The sequence below is a fragment of the Schistocerca americana genome, chromosome 1 (genome assembly GCF_021461395.2).
Source record: "Schistocerca americana isolate TAMUIC-IGC-003095 chromosome 1, iqSchAmer2.1, whole genome shotgun sequence".
Taxonomy (NCBI): domain Eukaryota; kingdom Metazoa; phylum Arthropoda; class Insecta; order Orthoptera; family Acrididae; genus Schistocerca; species Schistocerca americana.
The window spans coordinates 1,159,792,410-1,159,809,529 of record NC_060119.1 but is presented as its reverse complement, the minus strand read 5'-3'; the positions used below and the strand labels follow the sequence as shown (position 1 = coordinate 1,159,809,529).

At 45.9% G+C, this 17,120-nt stretch overlaps 1 protein-coding gene across 1 annotated transcript in view; it reads left to right on the top strand.

The window, feature by feature from the left end:
- Positions 1–15,828, top strand: part of LOC124597728 — a 151,445-nt gene extending 135,617 nt beyond the window's left edge. The window contains exons 11-13 of the mRNA XM_047135956.1: positions 2,726–2,985; positions 13,956–14,364; positions 14,428–15,828. Coding sequence (XP_046991912.1) covers positions 2,726–2,985; positions 13,956–14,364; positions 14,428–14,601 — 843 coding nt within the window. The 3' untranslated portion in view covers positions 14,602–15,828. The remainder of the gene's footprint in view (positions 1–2,725; positions 2,986–13,955; positions 14,365–14,427) is intronic.
- The last annotated feature ends 1,292 nt before the right edge of the window (positions 15,829–17,120 follow it).

The following is a 17,120-nucleotide window of genomic DNA, read 5'->3' as shown; positions in this document are numbered from 1 at the left end:
CGTATTACGCTCTTCAGTTGTTAGAGGCCGTATTACGATCTTCAGTTGTTAGAGGGCGTATTACGCTCTTCAGTTGTAGGCAACTCCTGTCCACCAATATAGTAGTGCATTGTCTCTGTTTACCAACGGAGCGATACACCTGGAGTGAAAACACTGATATGGTTGGTGTGTACTCGTAGCGCACCACAACGGACGAGCCGCACAGCGGGTTTATCAACAACAATATCCTAATCGCCGTACCCCCCCCCCCTTTCATACGACCTTTGCTGCTGTGCACCATCGTCTGCGTGAGACCGGGTCATTTAGCAGATTATCTGGACAGGGACGCCGTCGCACGGTAAGAACGCTGCAATTTGAGGAAGCTGTCTTGCAGCACGTGGAGCGGGATCCTTCAATCAGCACTCATGCAATTGCGCGTAACATGGGGACGAATCAGACGAATGTAAGAACAGTCCTTCGAGAGCAGTTGTTACGTCAATTTCACTTACAGCTTGTCCACAGCCTAGAACCAGTTGATTATCCACCCAGAGCACAGTTTTCGCAGTGGTACCTGGAACAGTGTGAAATGCATCCTACATTTCCACCCTCTGTGTTGTTTACCGATGAAGCAACGTTCGGGCGTGATGGAGTTTTCAACACGCACAATTCGCATGCTTGGAGTGAGGATAAACCACATGCCACAGTTGCTAGCGCTCATCAAGTGCGGTTCTTCGTTAATGTGTGGGTCGGTGTTGTTCGGGACTGTTTAATTGGGCCGTATCTGCTACCTAGGCCATTAAACGGCAGGCACTATTACAATTTTCTCGCCTGAGCATTACCAGAATTGCTGGAAGACGTCCCGCTACCTACAAGACAACGCTTGTGGTTCCAGCATCACGGGGCGCCGGGACATTTGAGTCGTCGTGTGCGTCTATTCCTGGACCGACGGTTCCCAGGAACGTGGATTGGCAGAGGTGGTCCTGTACCATGGCCTGCTCGATCCCCAGATATGTCCCCTCTGGACTTTTTTGTGTGGGGAGAGATGCGCAACCTTGTTTACGCAACTCCTGTTGCATCAGAAGAGGATCTGGTTGCCCGGATAGTAGCAGCAGCAGGAGCAATTCAGGATACTCCTGGGGTTTTTGCCCGTGTCAGACAGAACATTATCCGTCGGTGTAACCTTCTTTTACGTGTCAATGGAGGCATTTTTGAAAATCTACTGTAATTGAAATTGGGTTGTGTTAATGTGTTGTCTCTCGGTCATAAAACAATGGAAAAGTGTTTGTTGGTTTAATTATTTTGCCACCAGAGAAACTTTCCTCTACCGGTGTAAATACACCTCATAGGAAAAAATGACATTAGGGAAAAAAGACGGTGGTGTGAAACCCAGCTCGCGCTATTCGTCCACGAGACTCAGAGGGCCATAGACACGGGTTCACAGGTAGATGCCGTGTTTCTTGAATTCCGCAAGGCGTTCGATACAGTTCCCCACAGTCGTTTAATGAACAAAGTAAGAACATATGGACTATCAAACCAACTGTGTGATTGGATTGAGGAGTTCCTAGATAACAGAACGCAGCATGTCATTTTCAATGGAGAGAAGTCTTCCGAAGTAAGAGTGATTTCAGGTGTGCCGCAAGGGAGTGTCGTAGGACCGTTGCTATTCACAATATACTTAAATGACCTTGTGGATGACATCGGAAGTTCACTGAGGCTTTTTGCAGATGATGCTGTGGTGTATCGAGAGGTTGTAACAATGGAAAATTGTACTGAAATGCAGGAGGATCTGCAGCGAATTGACGCATGGTGCAGGGAATGGCAATTGAATCTCAATGTTGACAAGTTTAATGAGCTTCGAATGCATAGAAAGATAGATCCCTTATCATTTGGCTACAAAATAGCAGGTCAGCAACTGGAAGCAGTTAATTCCATAAATTATCTGGGAGTACGCATTAGGAGTGATTTAAAATGGTATGATCATATAAAGTTGATCGTCGGTAGAGCACATGCCAGACTGAGATTCATTGGAAGAATCCTAAGGTAATGCAATCAGAAAACAAAGGAAGTAGGTTACAGTACGCTTGTTCCCCCACTGCTTGAATACTGCTCAGCAGTGTGGGGTCCGTACCAGATAGGGTTGATAGAAGAGATAGAGAAGATCCAACGGAGAGCAGCGCGCTTCGTTACAGAATCATTTAGTAATCGCAAAGCGTTACGGAGATGATAGGTAAAGTCCAGTGGAAGACTCTGCAGGAGAGACGCTCCGTAGCTCGGTACGGGCTTTTGTCAAAGTTTCGAGAACATACCTTCACCGAAGAGTCAAGCAGTATATTGCTTGCTCCTACGTATATCTCGCGAAGAGACCGTGAGGATAAAATCAGAGAGATTAGAGCCCATACGGAGGCGTACCGACAATCTTTCTTTCCACGAACAATACGAGACTGGAATAGAAGGGAGAACCGATAGAGGTACTCAGGGTACCCTCCGCCACACACCGTCAAGTGGCTTGCGGAGTATGGATGTAGATGTAATTGTTTTGATGTCCCCTACAACCTCCCAGAGTTTGTCGGTTTAAATACTTTTCACCCTGTATATTTGTTGCCGGCCGCAGCGCCGTATTGTACCCCTCTTTAGATACCTCTGTATCTGGGTACGCATGCCTGTACCAGTGTCTTTGGCGCTCATTGTATTTCTTGTCTTGAGAGTGGTTAGCGTGCTGACTGGCGGACCCGTGTTTTGTGGACAGAGCGGCTCGCGGCCAGAGTTCTACAGCGCGCCGTCCACGGGAGCGGCGGTGGCGGCCGGGGCCGACCGCAAGGACCTGGACGCCGTGCTGGGCGAGTTCACGCGCAAGGACCGCTCCGCCTGCAAGAAGGTGCAGCGCGACAAGATGACGTGCTACCAGTGCGCCGACGCCACGGGCACCCAGCACGAGGAGTGCATGTTCGTCGCCGCCTCCGAGCCCAAGAGCAAGCACCTCGCCTACCACGAGCACAAGCAGTTCAAGTGAGTGTCGGCTGCTGCTCCGGCGCAAAAGTCCGGCCGCAGTCTGACACGTACAGTCGCGACACTCTCTGGTGCGAAAGTTGTTTACCGTCTGACAGGTGGAGCGGCACTAGCGCTCCAAGCGGTGAGACGGCAAACTGTCACATGCGTCACAAGGGTACTGTTTGTTTTTCGTCCCTTTTCCACCTTATTTACGAAAGTTCATTAAAACTGTTGGCTTGTGCCTCGTGTTTGTTTGATCAAACAAATTCGGTCGAAGAACCAGTGACAGATGCTAACAGGTAGTTTGTCATTTGCTTTATTATTTTGCTTCCCAGAGTTTTTATAATATCAGAAGACGTGGATTATCCTAAAATAAGTGAAAATATTGCTAAAACTCACGAATTCGGTGACAAGCTACAAAATATTCGTAAAGAACTGCATGTGACGTCGACAGAACTGCAGCCCATCACGTTGATACCAAAATGATATAAACATGCCGATTCAGACGTAAGCAGCACGGACTTGTGCCTACACGTGCAGCAGGGATCGACACTCTATTTGCCTTTCGTTTTGGGTTTTAGTCGTTGGCGTCTATCGCCACATGTATGACCTTCGTGTTTATACAGGGTGTCGAAAAAGTCTCTCCGCAGTGCCGTATAATTGTTAGCCGCGCGTGCCGTATGCCGCAATGAATATACCGAAATGAAACTCAGTGAAATACAAGTTATTAATTTATTGAATATTTATTTTTACTTACAAATTTTCACATTAAATGTTGAAAGTGTCTCCCCTGTTGTTGAATACTCAATTCAATTCGTCTAATCATGTTTCCAAACACAAGCTGTAACATTTCTTCTGTAACAGAAATGAAATGGGTATTGCAGTTTTCAATTCATCGATGGATTTTGGACGATTTTTATAGACAGTTGCTTTCGATGCTAGGTAGTGTTAGGACAGGCGATCGTGGAGGCTAAAGTCTCTGTGAAATTATGCGATCACCAAAAACATCAGCATGCTGTGACATTGAAACGCGAGCTGCATGCGCGGTTGCACCATCTTGTTGAAAATAACCGATCAGTATTTCACTTAACACAAGTCCTCCTATGAATGGGTACAGAATATGACTGCAGTATCGTTGTGCGTTTATTGTTTCGTTGAAAAATATGGGACCCACAATGCGATGTCTAGAAATTGTAATCCAAACTCCTATTTTCACAGAATAAAGTGGTTCCTCATGAATACACAATGGATTTGCAGTACTCCACATACGAGAATTTTGCGATTACATGTATCCAGATAAATTAAACCACGCCTCATCAATGAAAAACGTTTCATTAAGAATATCCCTTCCATTTCCTTGAACGAAATTTTTGAACCATTAACAATAATGCAGTCTCTTGCCATGATCAGTATTTTTCAGTTCTTGCACGACTGTCGCTTTGTATGGGAAAAGTTCTAATTTTTTCCTTACAACTGTGTGGAACATTCCGACACTAACATCGATTTCCTGGGCGAGTTTTCTTACTGACTTGTTCGGACTCATGGACATTTTATCGGAAATATCGAGTAGTTTATCCTCAGACAAAGCGCTAGGACGATCACTTCTCGGTGTATCTGTCACTGAACCCGTACTTCGAAATTTGTTAATCAAATCTCGCACAGTATCGCGATGTAGGAGTGTTGTCTCCGGGAAAACTGAAATAAATATTTGACGAACTGAAACTGTGTATTTGCCGCCAGCTTTGAACACTTGTTCGACTAAAAACACATGTTCTTCAATGGTTAGCATTTTAACAGTCACAAAAACAGAACAAACGAACAAAAGAACTAAACTTAAACGTTCACGTCAACACGTAACGACACACACCAACGATACTACTGACGCTGGCTGAGATAAACGAAACATTGGAATGTTGGGAGAGTCCACTTGAAGGGAAGTAACCCAAGCAGGCTAGCAATCATACGGCACGCGTGCCTAACAAACATATGCCACTGCGGAGAGTCTTTTTGAACACCCCTTATCTGCGATAAGCGACTGCCAAACAATACTGATACCACAGTAACAAATAAGTACGTTACAAGCGAATCCTGACGATGGAGATAGTAAAGTGATGTTTTCTACCTCTCAGAGGCCTTAGGGAACCTACCCGCCAGGTTAGCCGATAGCGCTAATGCGCTACTTCCTGGACTCGCTTAGGCGCGCCGGCCTCGGATCGAATCCGCCCGGGGGATTGGCGACGAGGGCCGGTGTGTTCGTGAGCATGGATCTGGTTTTTAATCGGTTTTCCGCATCCCACTAAGTGAATAACGGGCTGGCCCCTATGTCCCGCCTCAGTTACACGACTCGCAGACATCTGAACACGTTCACACTATTCCATGGATTACACTACACCCAGACAGCTGGGGTACACTAATTCCGTTCCAGGAGATACAGGGTGGCGGCAGTAAGGGCATACAGCCACCCCTTAACACTAACCCTGCCAAATCCGATCTTAATCATGCCGACCTTGCGAAACCGCGGGATAAAGGCGCAAGCGAAAGAAGAAAGAAGAAGAATAGTCCTTAGGGAACCTAAAAAAAGACAAATGCGGTGTCTCTTCTACTTGTTATTACAATTTATTGGCTGCAGTCGGTCCCATTTGTAAAAACTATTCTGCAAACCAGTAAAAACAATTACGATTCGCCTTCGGTTTCACAAGATACCGCCGATCTCAACAGTGCCACTTGCTGGCCCCTTGGGGCGCTGGTATCGCAGTGGGTAACAAAAATGAGATGGAGTGTCGCGACTGTTGTGTTACACTGTGGTTCAACTGCAAACTTACCTGTAAGACAATGAGTAATCTGTGAACTGCGTGTTGATTTTTTCACTACAGAGTCAAAATTACGATTATCAGTCTGAAAGCAACGCCTCCTACTCTTTTATTTTTATGTTACAAGTGAAGTAAACACTATACAGGGTGTTCGGAAATTCCCTTTACAAACTTATAGGACTTGTAGAGGCGTGTGAGTAGATAATATTTTGAATTGGAACCCATGTCCGGAAAAGTACCGTTTCCATGCTACAGCCATTTGAAAACAAGTTTATAAAGAGGCCACTTTTACAAGTAAATAATTAGTCGTGACCCAGTACATCACTTGTTTTACATTACTTGTTTTACTTGTTGACGGGCTCTCTTCAACGTGATGCAGTACGGCCTCTTCCAATTTGGAGGTGCGACTTCTCCTTGGAGCACCATATCCACGCCTGCTGACGGTGAAGGTACCTTTCCTCGAAGCAGTTGTGTAATTGTGGCAAAAGGGGTGTGCAATGGAGTCGGACCTTGATAAAGGTGACGAGCAGCTCTTCCATTACCGTGAGCTTCGCCATTCAGAAGGATCATGTCGGCGTATTCTGCAAATGTGTACTCAACCATGTTGCTCTAACACTCGCAGACACTCGAATGACGCTCGAACCAGATCGGAGAGGTAGGTTAGACGTCAAATGACATCAGCAGATCCGATGTACCCACCCCCCTCCCTCCCCAAACGTGACTATCCTGTTGCATATCTACCTAGCAAATATGTTTTCAAGTGGCTGTAGCTCGGGAACAATACGTTTCCGAACAAGTGTTCCTATTCAAAATATTATATACTCTCACCCCTCTGCAAGTCGTAGAAGTTCGTAACTAGAGTTTGCGAACACCGTGTATACATAGGATTACAGCTATAACATTCACGATTGATTTTTCACTTTTCAGTATAATCACTACCTTTGTTCGCAGTTTCTTTCCACGTTACAACAACAGCATGTACACCTGTTCAGTAAAAATCATGGTACTGCTTCTTCAGTCACTGGTGCACAGAAATTTTCGACGTTTCCGCAACTTCAAAGTGATGCTCCCGATGAGCATCTTTGAATGGTCCCATTCTATCGATGTCTGATGCCTCAGCAGAGCGAATTCAGTTGCTTTCCCTACCTCTTTATCCGTATCGGTCAACATTTTCGGTACGCAGCATGGACAAATGGACAAGTATTGGAGTAGTCCAGTTTTTCAATAATTTGCATCGCACTGCCTTTACCGTTGCATAACTGGCGACACAATTTATCTTTTGATGCCTGGCGGTCGTCATGGATGATTTGGTCGACACTCTGTACGTTGTGTGACGTTAATGCAGTCGCTGGTGGGCCGCTCCGAGCTGCACCAGCCAACAGTGTTTGCCCCTCGTCTTCTGTACAGGGACGAACCTATAGTCTCCGTTGCTGGCACCGCCGTAGCAGCTCCATATACCTTCTTCGGCCTTGAAGCTCCTGCTGGAGCTCATTACACTCTTGTTTGTCAGCTACTTCTATCCCACATGCGCTCAGTGGGGCTTGAGTTGTGGGGCAACGGGCACTCCAGTCCAGTTCGCCGAATATCCTCTCCTTCCAAGAGCTTCTTCACCTGAGCTGATCGATGTGGTCGCACATTATCAGCCATAAAATTGAAATGATGGCAGAATGCACTCCTGAAAAGGTCACGGGAAGGAGTACAGTGTCTCAGTAACGATGACAGGTTCAAAGATTACTGCACGTTACCTCACAGGCGAGATGTGTGAACACGTAATGCACCGAGGAATATTGCTTAACATAATTGTTGTGGTGGTCCAGGTGTTATTGTGTGTGGTGGAGGGCAGAGGGTACAAAATTTTGCACGAGTGTACTGACCTCCAGCTCTTTCTATGCAGTACATTCAACACACACACACACACACACATACACACACACACACACACACACACACACACACACACACACACATGCAAATACATACACACACACTCCATCCGAACAGATACCGAAGTCCAACAGTACCGACCGACCGCCGTGTCATCCTCAGGCCAGGGGTGTCACTGGATGTGGATATGGTATGGCATGTGGTCATTACACTGCTCTCCCGTCCGTTGCCAGTTTTCATGAGCAGTTCCGTACTCCTGAATCAAGTAGCTCCTCAATTGGCTTCGCAAAGGCTGAGTGCTCCAGGCTTGCCAACAGCACTCGGTAGATCCAGACGGTCACCCATCCAAGTGCTAGACGAGCCCGACAGCGCTTAACTTCGGTTGAGTTGACGGGAACCGCTGTTACCACTGCGGCGAGGCCGTTGGCTATGCGACATTCAACAGTCAACATTATTGTGACACTGTACACCTTCCCGATATTCGTATTTTCAGGAGTGCATCCGGCGCTGGCCGAGTTTCCGTGGAGACAATGCGCGACCGCATCAAACGGGGCATGTACAGGAGCTGTGGTAACTAATGGATTGGCCTGTCCGTTCACTCTCCACAATGCGCCGGGGAGACATATTGAAGCCTGTCCATATGCACCATAGACTATCTAGAAGTTGGCAACGACTGGTGGAGGAATGGAAAGCCCTAGCATAAGAACTCCTTACCAACCTTTTGGTCAGGATGGGAGCACATTTCAGTGCGTGCATTGCCTTCAGACACCCTATTAAGAATGTCTAGAGGACCATCACAAATCGAGAAGACTTCAATATCGCCTTTGAAGAAAAGTGTCATATATACTCTTTTTTTAGGGAATACACCACCATTTGACTGTTTTATTGTTTATTTAAGTACAACCCAGGTTTCGGCCTTTTATACCACTTTCAAGTATTTGATTTTGTGCCCTTAACATACGACAATTGGAACTTAAATAGTGACAACTATTTATTCACAACCGATACAAAAGAGTTATACGTTTTCATCTGTTATTGTCCTTCAGAGTAGTCACCAGCATTGTGCAGAATCCGTTGCCAGCGATGTGGGAGGTGTAGTATACAGTTAGCAGATCCTGCTCTGTTGATGGTGCGAATGGAGCGGTCTACTGCCTGTCGAATCTCTGGAACAGTTCTGAAGCGAATGCCACGAAGTGGTTCCTTCATCTTCGGAATCAAATCAAAGTCACAGTCCGCCCCGGTTAGCTGAGTGGTCAGAGCGACAGAATGTCAATCCTAAGGGACCGGGTTCCATTCCCGGCTGGGCCGGATATTTTCTCCGCTCAGAGACTGGGTGTTGTGTGTTCCTAATCATCATCATTTCATCCCCACCGACGCGCCAGCCGCCGAAGTGGCGTCAAATCGGAAGACTTGCACCCTGCGAACGGTCTACCCCTTTTCATCAAAGTCAAAAGGACTTAAGTCCGGGGAGTATGGTGGATGGTACAGTACTTCCCAGTCCCATCGACCGTGCAGAGCAGTCACAGCTTGCGCTGTATGCGCCCGCGCATTGTCGTGCAGAATGATGGGTGGGTTGCGCAAAACTTGTGGCCGCTTCCTGCGCAAAGCTGGTCGCAGGTGATGCTCCTAAACCGAACAGTAATACCGTGTATTGACGGTCTGCCGTGGAGGAACGCAACTGATCCATTATTGTAACAAGCGCAAACATGTAACTCTTCTGTATCGGTTGTGAATAAATAGTTGCCACTATTTAAGTTCGAACCTTCATATATTACAGGACACCTAACATGCTGTCAAGCTCAAAGTTGGCCATAAATTAAGAAAAATATTAGCTTCCCACGAAATGCTTGATTGTTTCAAATACTTTCTTTACTGCGCTATATTACAGCAGCTCTTTCTACATATGCATGGCAGAGACACACAATGCGAAATTTTTTTCGTTCTTAAGTTTTGCACATCAGTGTATTTTGTGCGATGAGCTTACAATGCAGAGAGACAGACAGGGAAGACTGGAGTAAAATTTTTGACTAACTGACTGACGGAAAGGTGCTGGCAGCTTTTCATTGTACCACTCCAGTGAATTTGTTAAGAAACATTGTCATTGTCCACCTCGACTGTAGTTTAACTAACAAGTATTTACTTTATTATGTTTCGCACGATTTACCAATTTCAGCCGTAATGGTCATTGTCAATTGCTACGTGTACAGGGTGAATCACCTAAAAGTTGCACTGCAATCAGTGAGGAAAAGGAAAGCGCTATTGATGTGCGGTTTTCACAGAATGGATTGGTAATAAGGGGCTCGTACTGTTGGCCAATCAACAGATTGTAATAATACTCAGAAAGTGTATTTCGTGTGCAATCACACACTTTTTAAGCGGAATAATGCCTGCCGACATTAATAAACTGAAAGCATGGTAAATTAGAATGTCAATGGTGTTTGTTGTACGATTCTAGTGCGAGTCGTTTACGAGGTACCGTATTTTGAAAAGTTCCCACACCGACACTTGTACAATATCTGTGGTAGCGCGCACCAGAGAACAACACAACGGCATTCACCGATTATGCGGATTCTGGCCAGGAAAGAGACAATTCACTGTTACAGGTTGTGTTCAAAATAGTCATCTGCAATACCAATATGCACTTCAAGACTGGTACGGAACGACTGCTGTACACGTTCTAACATTTCGGCGGAGATGTCCGAGAAAGCTGCAGTAATAAATCGTTGCATATCATCGGGTACAGTTGGTATGTCCTTGTAGACAGCGTGTTTCAGTTTTTCCCACAGAAAATAAGTCTACAGCGTTAAATCCGGGGAAGCGCTGGCCGGGGTGCAGGTCCTATGCGTCCAGTCCAACGATTCGAAAATAATTCTTGAAGACATGCTGTAGTACTTCGTGCAGTATGGACTGGATAGCGGTCATTTTGGTACCACAGGTTCCACCTAGTGTGCAGATGGTTCACTAGAAGGCTGCGATACTTGCACGCATTCAGTGTTCCGTCCACGAAACACAGGACCATGAGCTCATGCTCCACTATCCCACACCACACGTTTACACTCCACGAACGCTAATGTTCCATCTGACCAAGCCGACGGGGATTGTCAACATACCAATTGCGCTTGTTTCGGCGGTTTACCTGGTCATGATTGGTAACTGTGGCTTCATCACTAAACAAGACAGACGATACATCTGGAGTATCCTTCCGTAACGCCCATGTACAAAAGTTAACACGATTCTCATAATCGTTTCCATGTGTCTCACGGTGGAGAGAAATGTGATAGGGATGGAACCCCTATGTCGATGGAGAATGCATAGGACACATCCCTGACTCATGCCACTTTCTCGTGCGATTGAGAGTGAGCTAACGTGCGGATCGGATGCAACAGCAGCAAGAACATTAATTTCCCCCTCTACTGTAGTCATTGATTTACTTCTGTTGCATTGTCTAGGTGTTCCGCTACCATTTTCACGTATCTGGTTGAAGAAGATGATAAATAACTACTGAGATAGGTGACGTCTTGCAGATTACACCGTACAAGAACGAACTGCATTCTTCGTGCACTCTTCCAACACCATAACCATGTCGTCTTTTTCTGCATGGGTAAATCCAATCGTCCACTCACGACCTGCTGCTTGGACTGTCCCACACTAGCTGACTGGCCAGTCGCAGTACACTCAAGGAAACACACTATGTGCAAACGTAACAACTTCGTACCTTGCAGCTACCCAGGTTGACTGGCACAGACAAGAGTCGGGGTGGAAACTTTTCAAAATACGGCATCTCGTAAACGATTACAACTATAATCTTGCAACAAAGACCACTGACAATGCAACTTACCCTAATTTTAGTTTGTTAACGAGAGTTAGTAGAAATCCTTGGGTAACAGAAGAAATATTGAACTTAATTGATGAAAGGAGAAAATATAAAAATGCAGTAAATGAAGCAGGCAAAAAGGAATACAAACGTCTCAAAAATGAGATCGACAGGAAGTGCAAAATGGCTAAGCAGGTATGGCTAGAGGACAAATGTAAGGATGGAGAGGCTTATCTCACTATGGGTAAGATAGATACTGCCAACAGGAAAATTAAAGAGACCTTTAAGAAAAGAGAGCCACTTGCATGAATATCAAGAGCTCAGATGGAAACCCAGTTCTAAGCAAAGAAGGGAAAGCAGAAATATGGAAGGAGTATATAGAGTGTCTGTATAAAGGCGATGTACTTGAGGACAATATTATGAAAATGGAAGAAGATGTAGATGAAGATGAAAATGAAATGGGAGATACGATACTGCGTGAAGAGTTTGACAGAGCACTGAAAGGACCCGGGAGTAGACAACATTCCATTAGAACTACTGACGGCCTCGGGAGAGCCAGTCCTGACTAAACTCTGCCATCTGGTGGACAAGATGTACGAGACAGGCGAAATACCCTCAGACTTCAAGAAGAATATAATGATTCCAATTCCAAAGAAAGCAGGTGTTAACAGATGTGAAAATTAACGAGCTATCAGTTTAATAAGTCAGAGCTGCAAATTTCTAACGCGAATTATTCACAGACGAATGGAAAAACAGGTAGAAGCCGACCTCGGGGAAGATCAGTTTGGATTCCGTAGAAATATTGGAACACGTGAGGCAGTACTGAGCTTACGACTTACCTTAGAAGAAAGATTAAGGAAATACAAACCTACGTTTCTAGCATTTGTAGACTTAGAGAAAGCTTTTGACAATGTTGACAGGAATACTCTCTTTCAAATTCTAAAGGTGGTAGGAGTAAAATACAGGGAGCGAAAGGCTATTTACAATTTGTACAGAAACCAGATGGCAGTTATAAGAGTCGAGGGGCATGAGAGGGAAGCAGCGGTTGGGAAGGGAGTGAGACAGGGTTGTAGCCCATCCCCGATGTTATTCAATCTGTATATTGAGCAAGCAGTAAAGGAAACAAAAGAAAAAATTGGCGTAGGTATTAAAATCCAGGGAGAAGAAATAAAAACTTTGAGGTTCGCCGATAACATCGTAATTCTGTCAGAGACAGCAAAGGACTTGGAAGAGCAGTTGAACGGAATGGACAGTGTCTTGAAAGGAGGATATAAGATGAACATCAACAAAACAAAACGAGGATAATGGAATGTAGTCGAATTAAATCGGGTGATGCTGAGGGAATTAGATAAGGAAATGAGACACTTAAAGTAGTAAAGGAGTTTTGCTATTTGGGGAGCAAAATAACTGATGATAGTCGAAGTAGAGACGATAAAAAATGTAGACTGGCAATGGCTAGGAAAGCGTTTCTGAAGAAGAGAAATTTTATAACATCGAGTATAGATTTAAGTGTCGGGAAGTCGTTTCTGAAAGTATTTTTTTTCTAGAGCGTAGCCATGTATGGAAGTGAAACATGGACAATAACTAGTTTGGACAAGAAGAGAATAGAAGCTTTCGAAATGTGGTGCTACAGAAGAATGCTGAAGATTAGATGGGTAGATCACATAACTAATGAGGAGTTATTGAATAGGATTGGGGAGAAGAGAAGTTTGTGGCACAACTTGACTAGAAGAAGGCATCGGTTGGTAGGACATGTTCTGAGGCATCAAGGGATCACAAATTTAGCATTGGAGGGCAACGTGGAGGATAAAAATCGTAGAGAGAGACCAAGAGATGAATACACTAAGCAGATTCAGAAGGATGTAGGTCGCAGTACATACTGGGAGATGAAGGAGCTTGCACAGGATATAGTAGAGTGGAGAGCTGCATCAAACCAGTCTCAGGACTGAAGACCACAGCAGCAATGTCAATAGGCATTGTTCCATTAAAAAGTGTTCGTTTGCACAAAAAAACACTTTTTAAGTATTATTACAGGCTTTTGATTGGCTAACAAATGGTTCAAATGGCTCTGAGCGCTCTGGGACTTAGCATCTGAGGTCATCAATCCCCTAGAACGTAGAACTACTTAAACCTAACTAACCTAAGGATATCACACACATGCATGCCCGAGGCAGGATTGGAACCTACGACCGTAGCAGTAGCGCGGTTCCGGACTGAGGCGCCTAGAACCGCTCAGCCACAACGGCCGGCGATTGGCTAACAATATGAGCAACTGACAACCAATCCAGTCAGTCCAAAATGCAATATCTGATGTGCGATTCAAAGGGTATATTGCGACGTGTTGTCGGTACGTCTAGGAGTTGAGAGTATTGTGGAGCATAAAGAAGTAAGTACTAGTGAGTTAAGCGGCAGCGGCAGCGGCAGTTAAGCGCTGTGCGCCACGTGGACGCTGACACTGTGCCCGGTGCCTCTGGTCGCAGGCTGCCCCCGCCGCCGGGCGTCCCCGTCGCGGCCGCAGGGAAGGACTCGACCGGCGCCGCCTCCGCCGTCGACCAGCAGACCGACTCGGGACGATCTAACGACACGACGACCGCCTCCCCGACCTCTGAGACCCCCACGACCTCGACCGAGGCTGCGGCCGCGGCCAAGAGCAAGCGCAAGACCTTTTTCAAGAAGGCGTCCTCCTCGTCGGTGGTCGCGAAGCCCACGGTGGCGGCCGAGCCGACCAAGGCCCGCAAGGTGCGCATCACGCGCCGCTCCTCCAAGTCGACGCTGACGACTCTGACGACGACGCGCCAGACGCTGACTGCGCCGTCGGCGCTCGCCGACGACGCGGTAGCGGCCGGCTCGGAGCGGCGCGATTCCGTCGCGGAGGCGGGGGAGGCGTCGGCGGAGGAGGAGGAGGAGCAGCGTGGCTTGGCCGCCGCCGCCGCCACCCCCGCCGCCTCCAAGGCCGAGCCGCCGCCCCCGGAGCTGTCGGAGGCGGACCGCAGCCCGGACGGGCTGTACAGCAGCGAGACGCGGCTCGTCTTCGACCCCGTGCTCAAGGTGACGCTGCCGCGCTACATGCTGACGCGCACCGAGCACGAGGACGTCTTCGACGAGGTGATGGCGTCTGGGCGCTGAGCGGCGCCGCCCCCGACACCGACTCCGTCCGACGACGACGTGACTGAGGACCTGACGCCTCTCCTACAAAATGGGGCCAATCCTTGACACTTGCAACGTAACTCGTGGACGGCGACTCTAAACACCCAATATTTCACAAATTCCCTACAGATCCAACACTGATTTTCATTACTTACTGTCAGCCTGTTTCAAGTGTACAATCAATTTCCGCTAATTTACATGCATCAGTAGCTTTGTTAGGTGCAATCATGTCCTAGAATGTGATTTACAACACGAAACCTACCATAACCGGGTGTCTTGTTTTACAGACAGCCACTACACACCCATAACATATGCACAAACACACACACACTGTAAAGAACATGTAGTGCATTTTGAAATTTCACGATAAGGCTTTGGTGCACAAATCTGAAAACTATACTTAATTATTGGGGCCTCTCTCCGACTGTGGTTATTGTAGAAGACTGATCTTTAAGCATCTCTCTCTTTTTGGGCCTCTTTTCCGTTCTCTGTCTGTCTGTCTCTCTCTCTATATCTCTCTCTCTTTCTCTCTCACTCACTCTCACTCTCTCCTCTTGCTCCTTCTTCCACTTCTCTCTCTGCCTGTCTGTTTCACATCCTTCGCTTCTGTTTCCTTCCCAATGCCTCTCTCATGCCTGTCTCAATTCCGTTGGCACTCTCTCTAACTTTCTCTTCTAACTCTTCTCATTTTCCTAAGTCTCTCCCTTGTTGCTAACTGCTTCTTCCCTCATTGTTTAAGTTTGTTTGTCTGTATTTTTGCGTACCAAATTTGTAAGTGCTACAGCACCACTCTACTTAATTTGGTAGAAAACACAACTGCAGACTGAAATATGTGAATAATGTCCTTCATTCTCCCCACTGTGTGCGTTTCTGCCTGGCCTGCAAACCCAAGAATATACTGCAACACAGGACATTCTGCGACAGTTTCATATATTACTAAAGGTAAACCTGTCATTAGCTCCTTCATTTCCCTTGCTATGTCCATTTCTGTCCTGTCTCAAAAACCCAAAAACATACAGCAATTAAAGACACTATATGACAATTATATAATGTACGTAGAGATTTTGTGGTATGTGGGGAATCAAAATAGGTCTTCGATAGATGGGGTGAAAGTTAACCAACCGTTACCCTGGAGCAACGAAAACAAAAGGAAGTAGATCTCATACTAACACTCTACGTAATCAGGTGATCTTATTCTAACACACACACACACACACACACACACACATAATTATCAAGCAACCACTTACCCCGATCACTCCACCTCGCACACGCGAGGCAGTGATAAGACTGGAAGAGGGCCCGACGCTGTGAAAAACTTTCTGTGCTGATGTCGGAGTGCTGCCATTAAGAGGAGATGCGGCGTGGTTGACCGCTCATGTGCTTACAACCCTGTTTCAGAGCGCCGGCCCGGAGACCACACCGGTCGGTGGGTCACTGACCTAGGAACCAGCACAACGAGGCGCCGCTACTTCACTCGTGCACCACTGTACATCTCACTCGTCTCTTCATCAAACTTTCTTGTTATTTGTTGTTATTCTCTATTTACGAGAAATGTTACATAAATAAAAATAACTGGAAAAACTAACACTGGCTCTGAAGTTATTTTTCTTGGAATTTGGTTAGCCTGTCCTCATCGTAAGATATGATGAGACTGCTACAAAATTGCAAGGCACAGGGGACTGCCTCATATCAAAAACTTAAACATGCACTTTGCAGTCGCAACTCATCCCGTTTTTTGTCCAAGGCCACCAAATTCCGATATTCTTATAAACGTGTTCCACAGAAACCTTCGATCAGTGATTTTAATTTAAATTTCTTACTTATTATGAGTCTGCGCAAAGTGTTTTCGACTGGCTTATTCGTTCTTAGCTGAGGATGAGTGAATCATTTATGAGAAATACAGCTATGATATGGAGCCAACCTGTTTAGAGGTTATTAAACAGAAATTGTATTTAGATACTCCTGTTTTTTGACCATTACGAGAAGAGTAAATATTTATTTTAATGAACAAAATAATTCGTGTACGACTTCGCTCTAATTATCTACAAGTGACCAAGTTAAATGCTTTCTGTGGGGTATAAGGAATTATCCAGAAGAATCTGTTTCGAGATTACTCAGCTATTTACCTTTAATTTTATAATGTTTGGTACCAGATCAAGGTTTTTAGTAGTACTAAGTTTATTAACCCCCCTCTTAGCTGATTAGTTTCACGAAATACATTCATTTAATTACACATTGTTTTAGCAACACCTGCATTGGGTACAGTTACACTATCCACCGATGACATATTAATATTTCTGCCGGATAGGCACTCGATCCTCCTGCTACTGCTGATCGCTAGCGGTCGCCTTACCACTTAGGCTGTCCAGCTATCTGTGCACGTCCCCCTGACCCACCCAGAGTAACATATGTCACGCTGTCTACATCCTTATGTCATAGTTTAATTTGCGCACTATTGCTTCAACCAATACAACTGATGCTACAAGAGTTCGTAA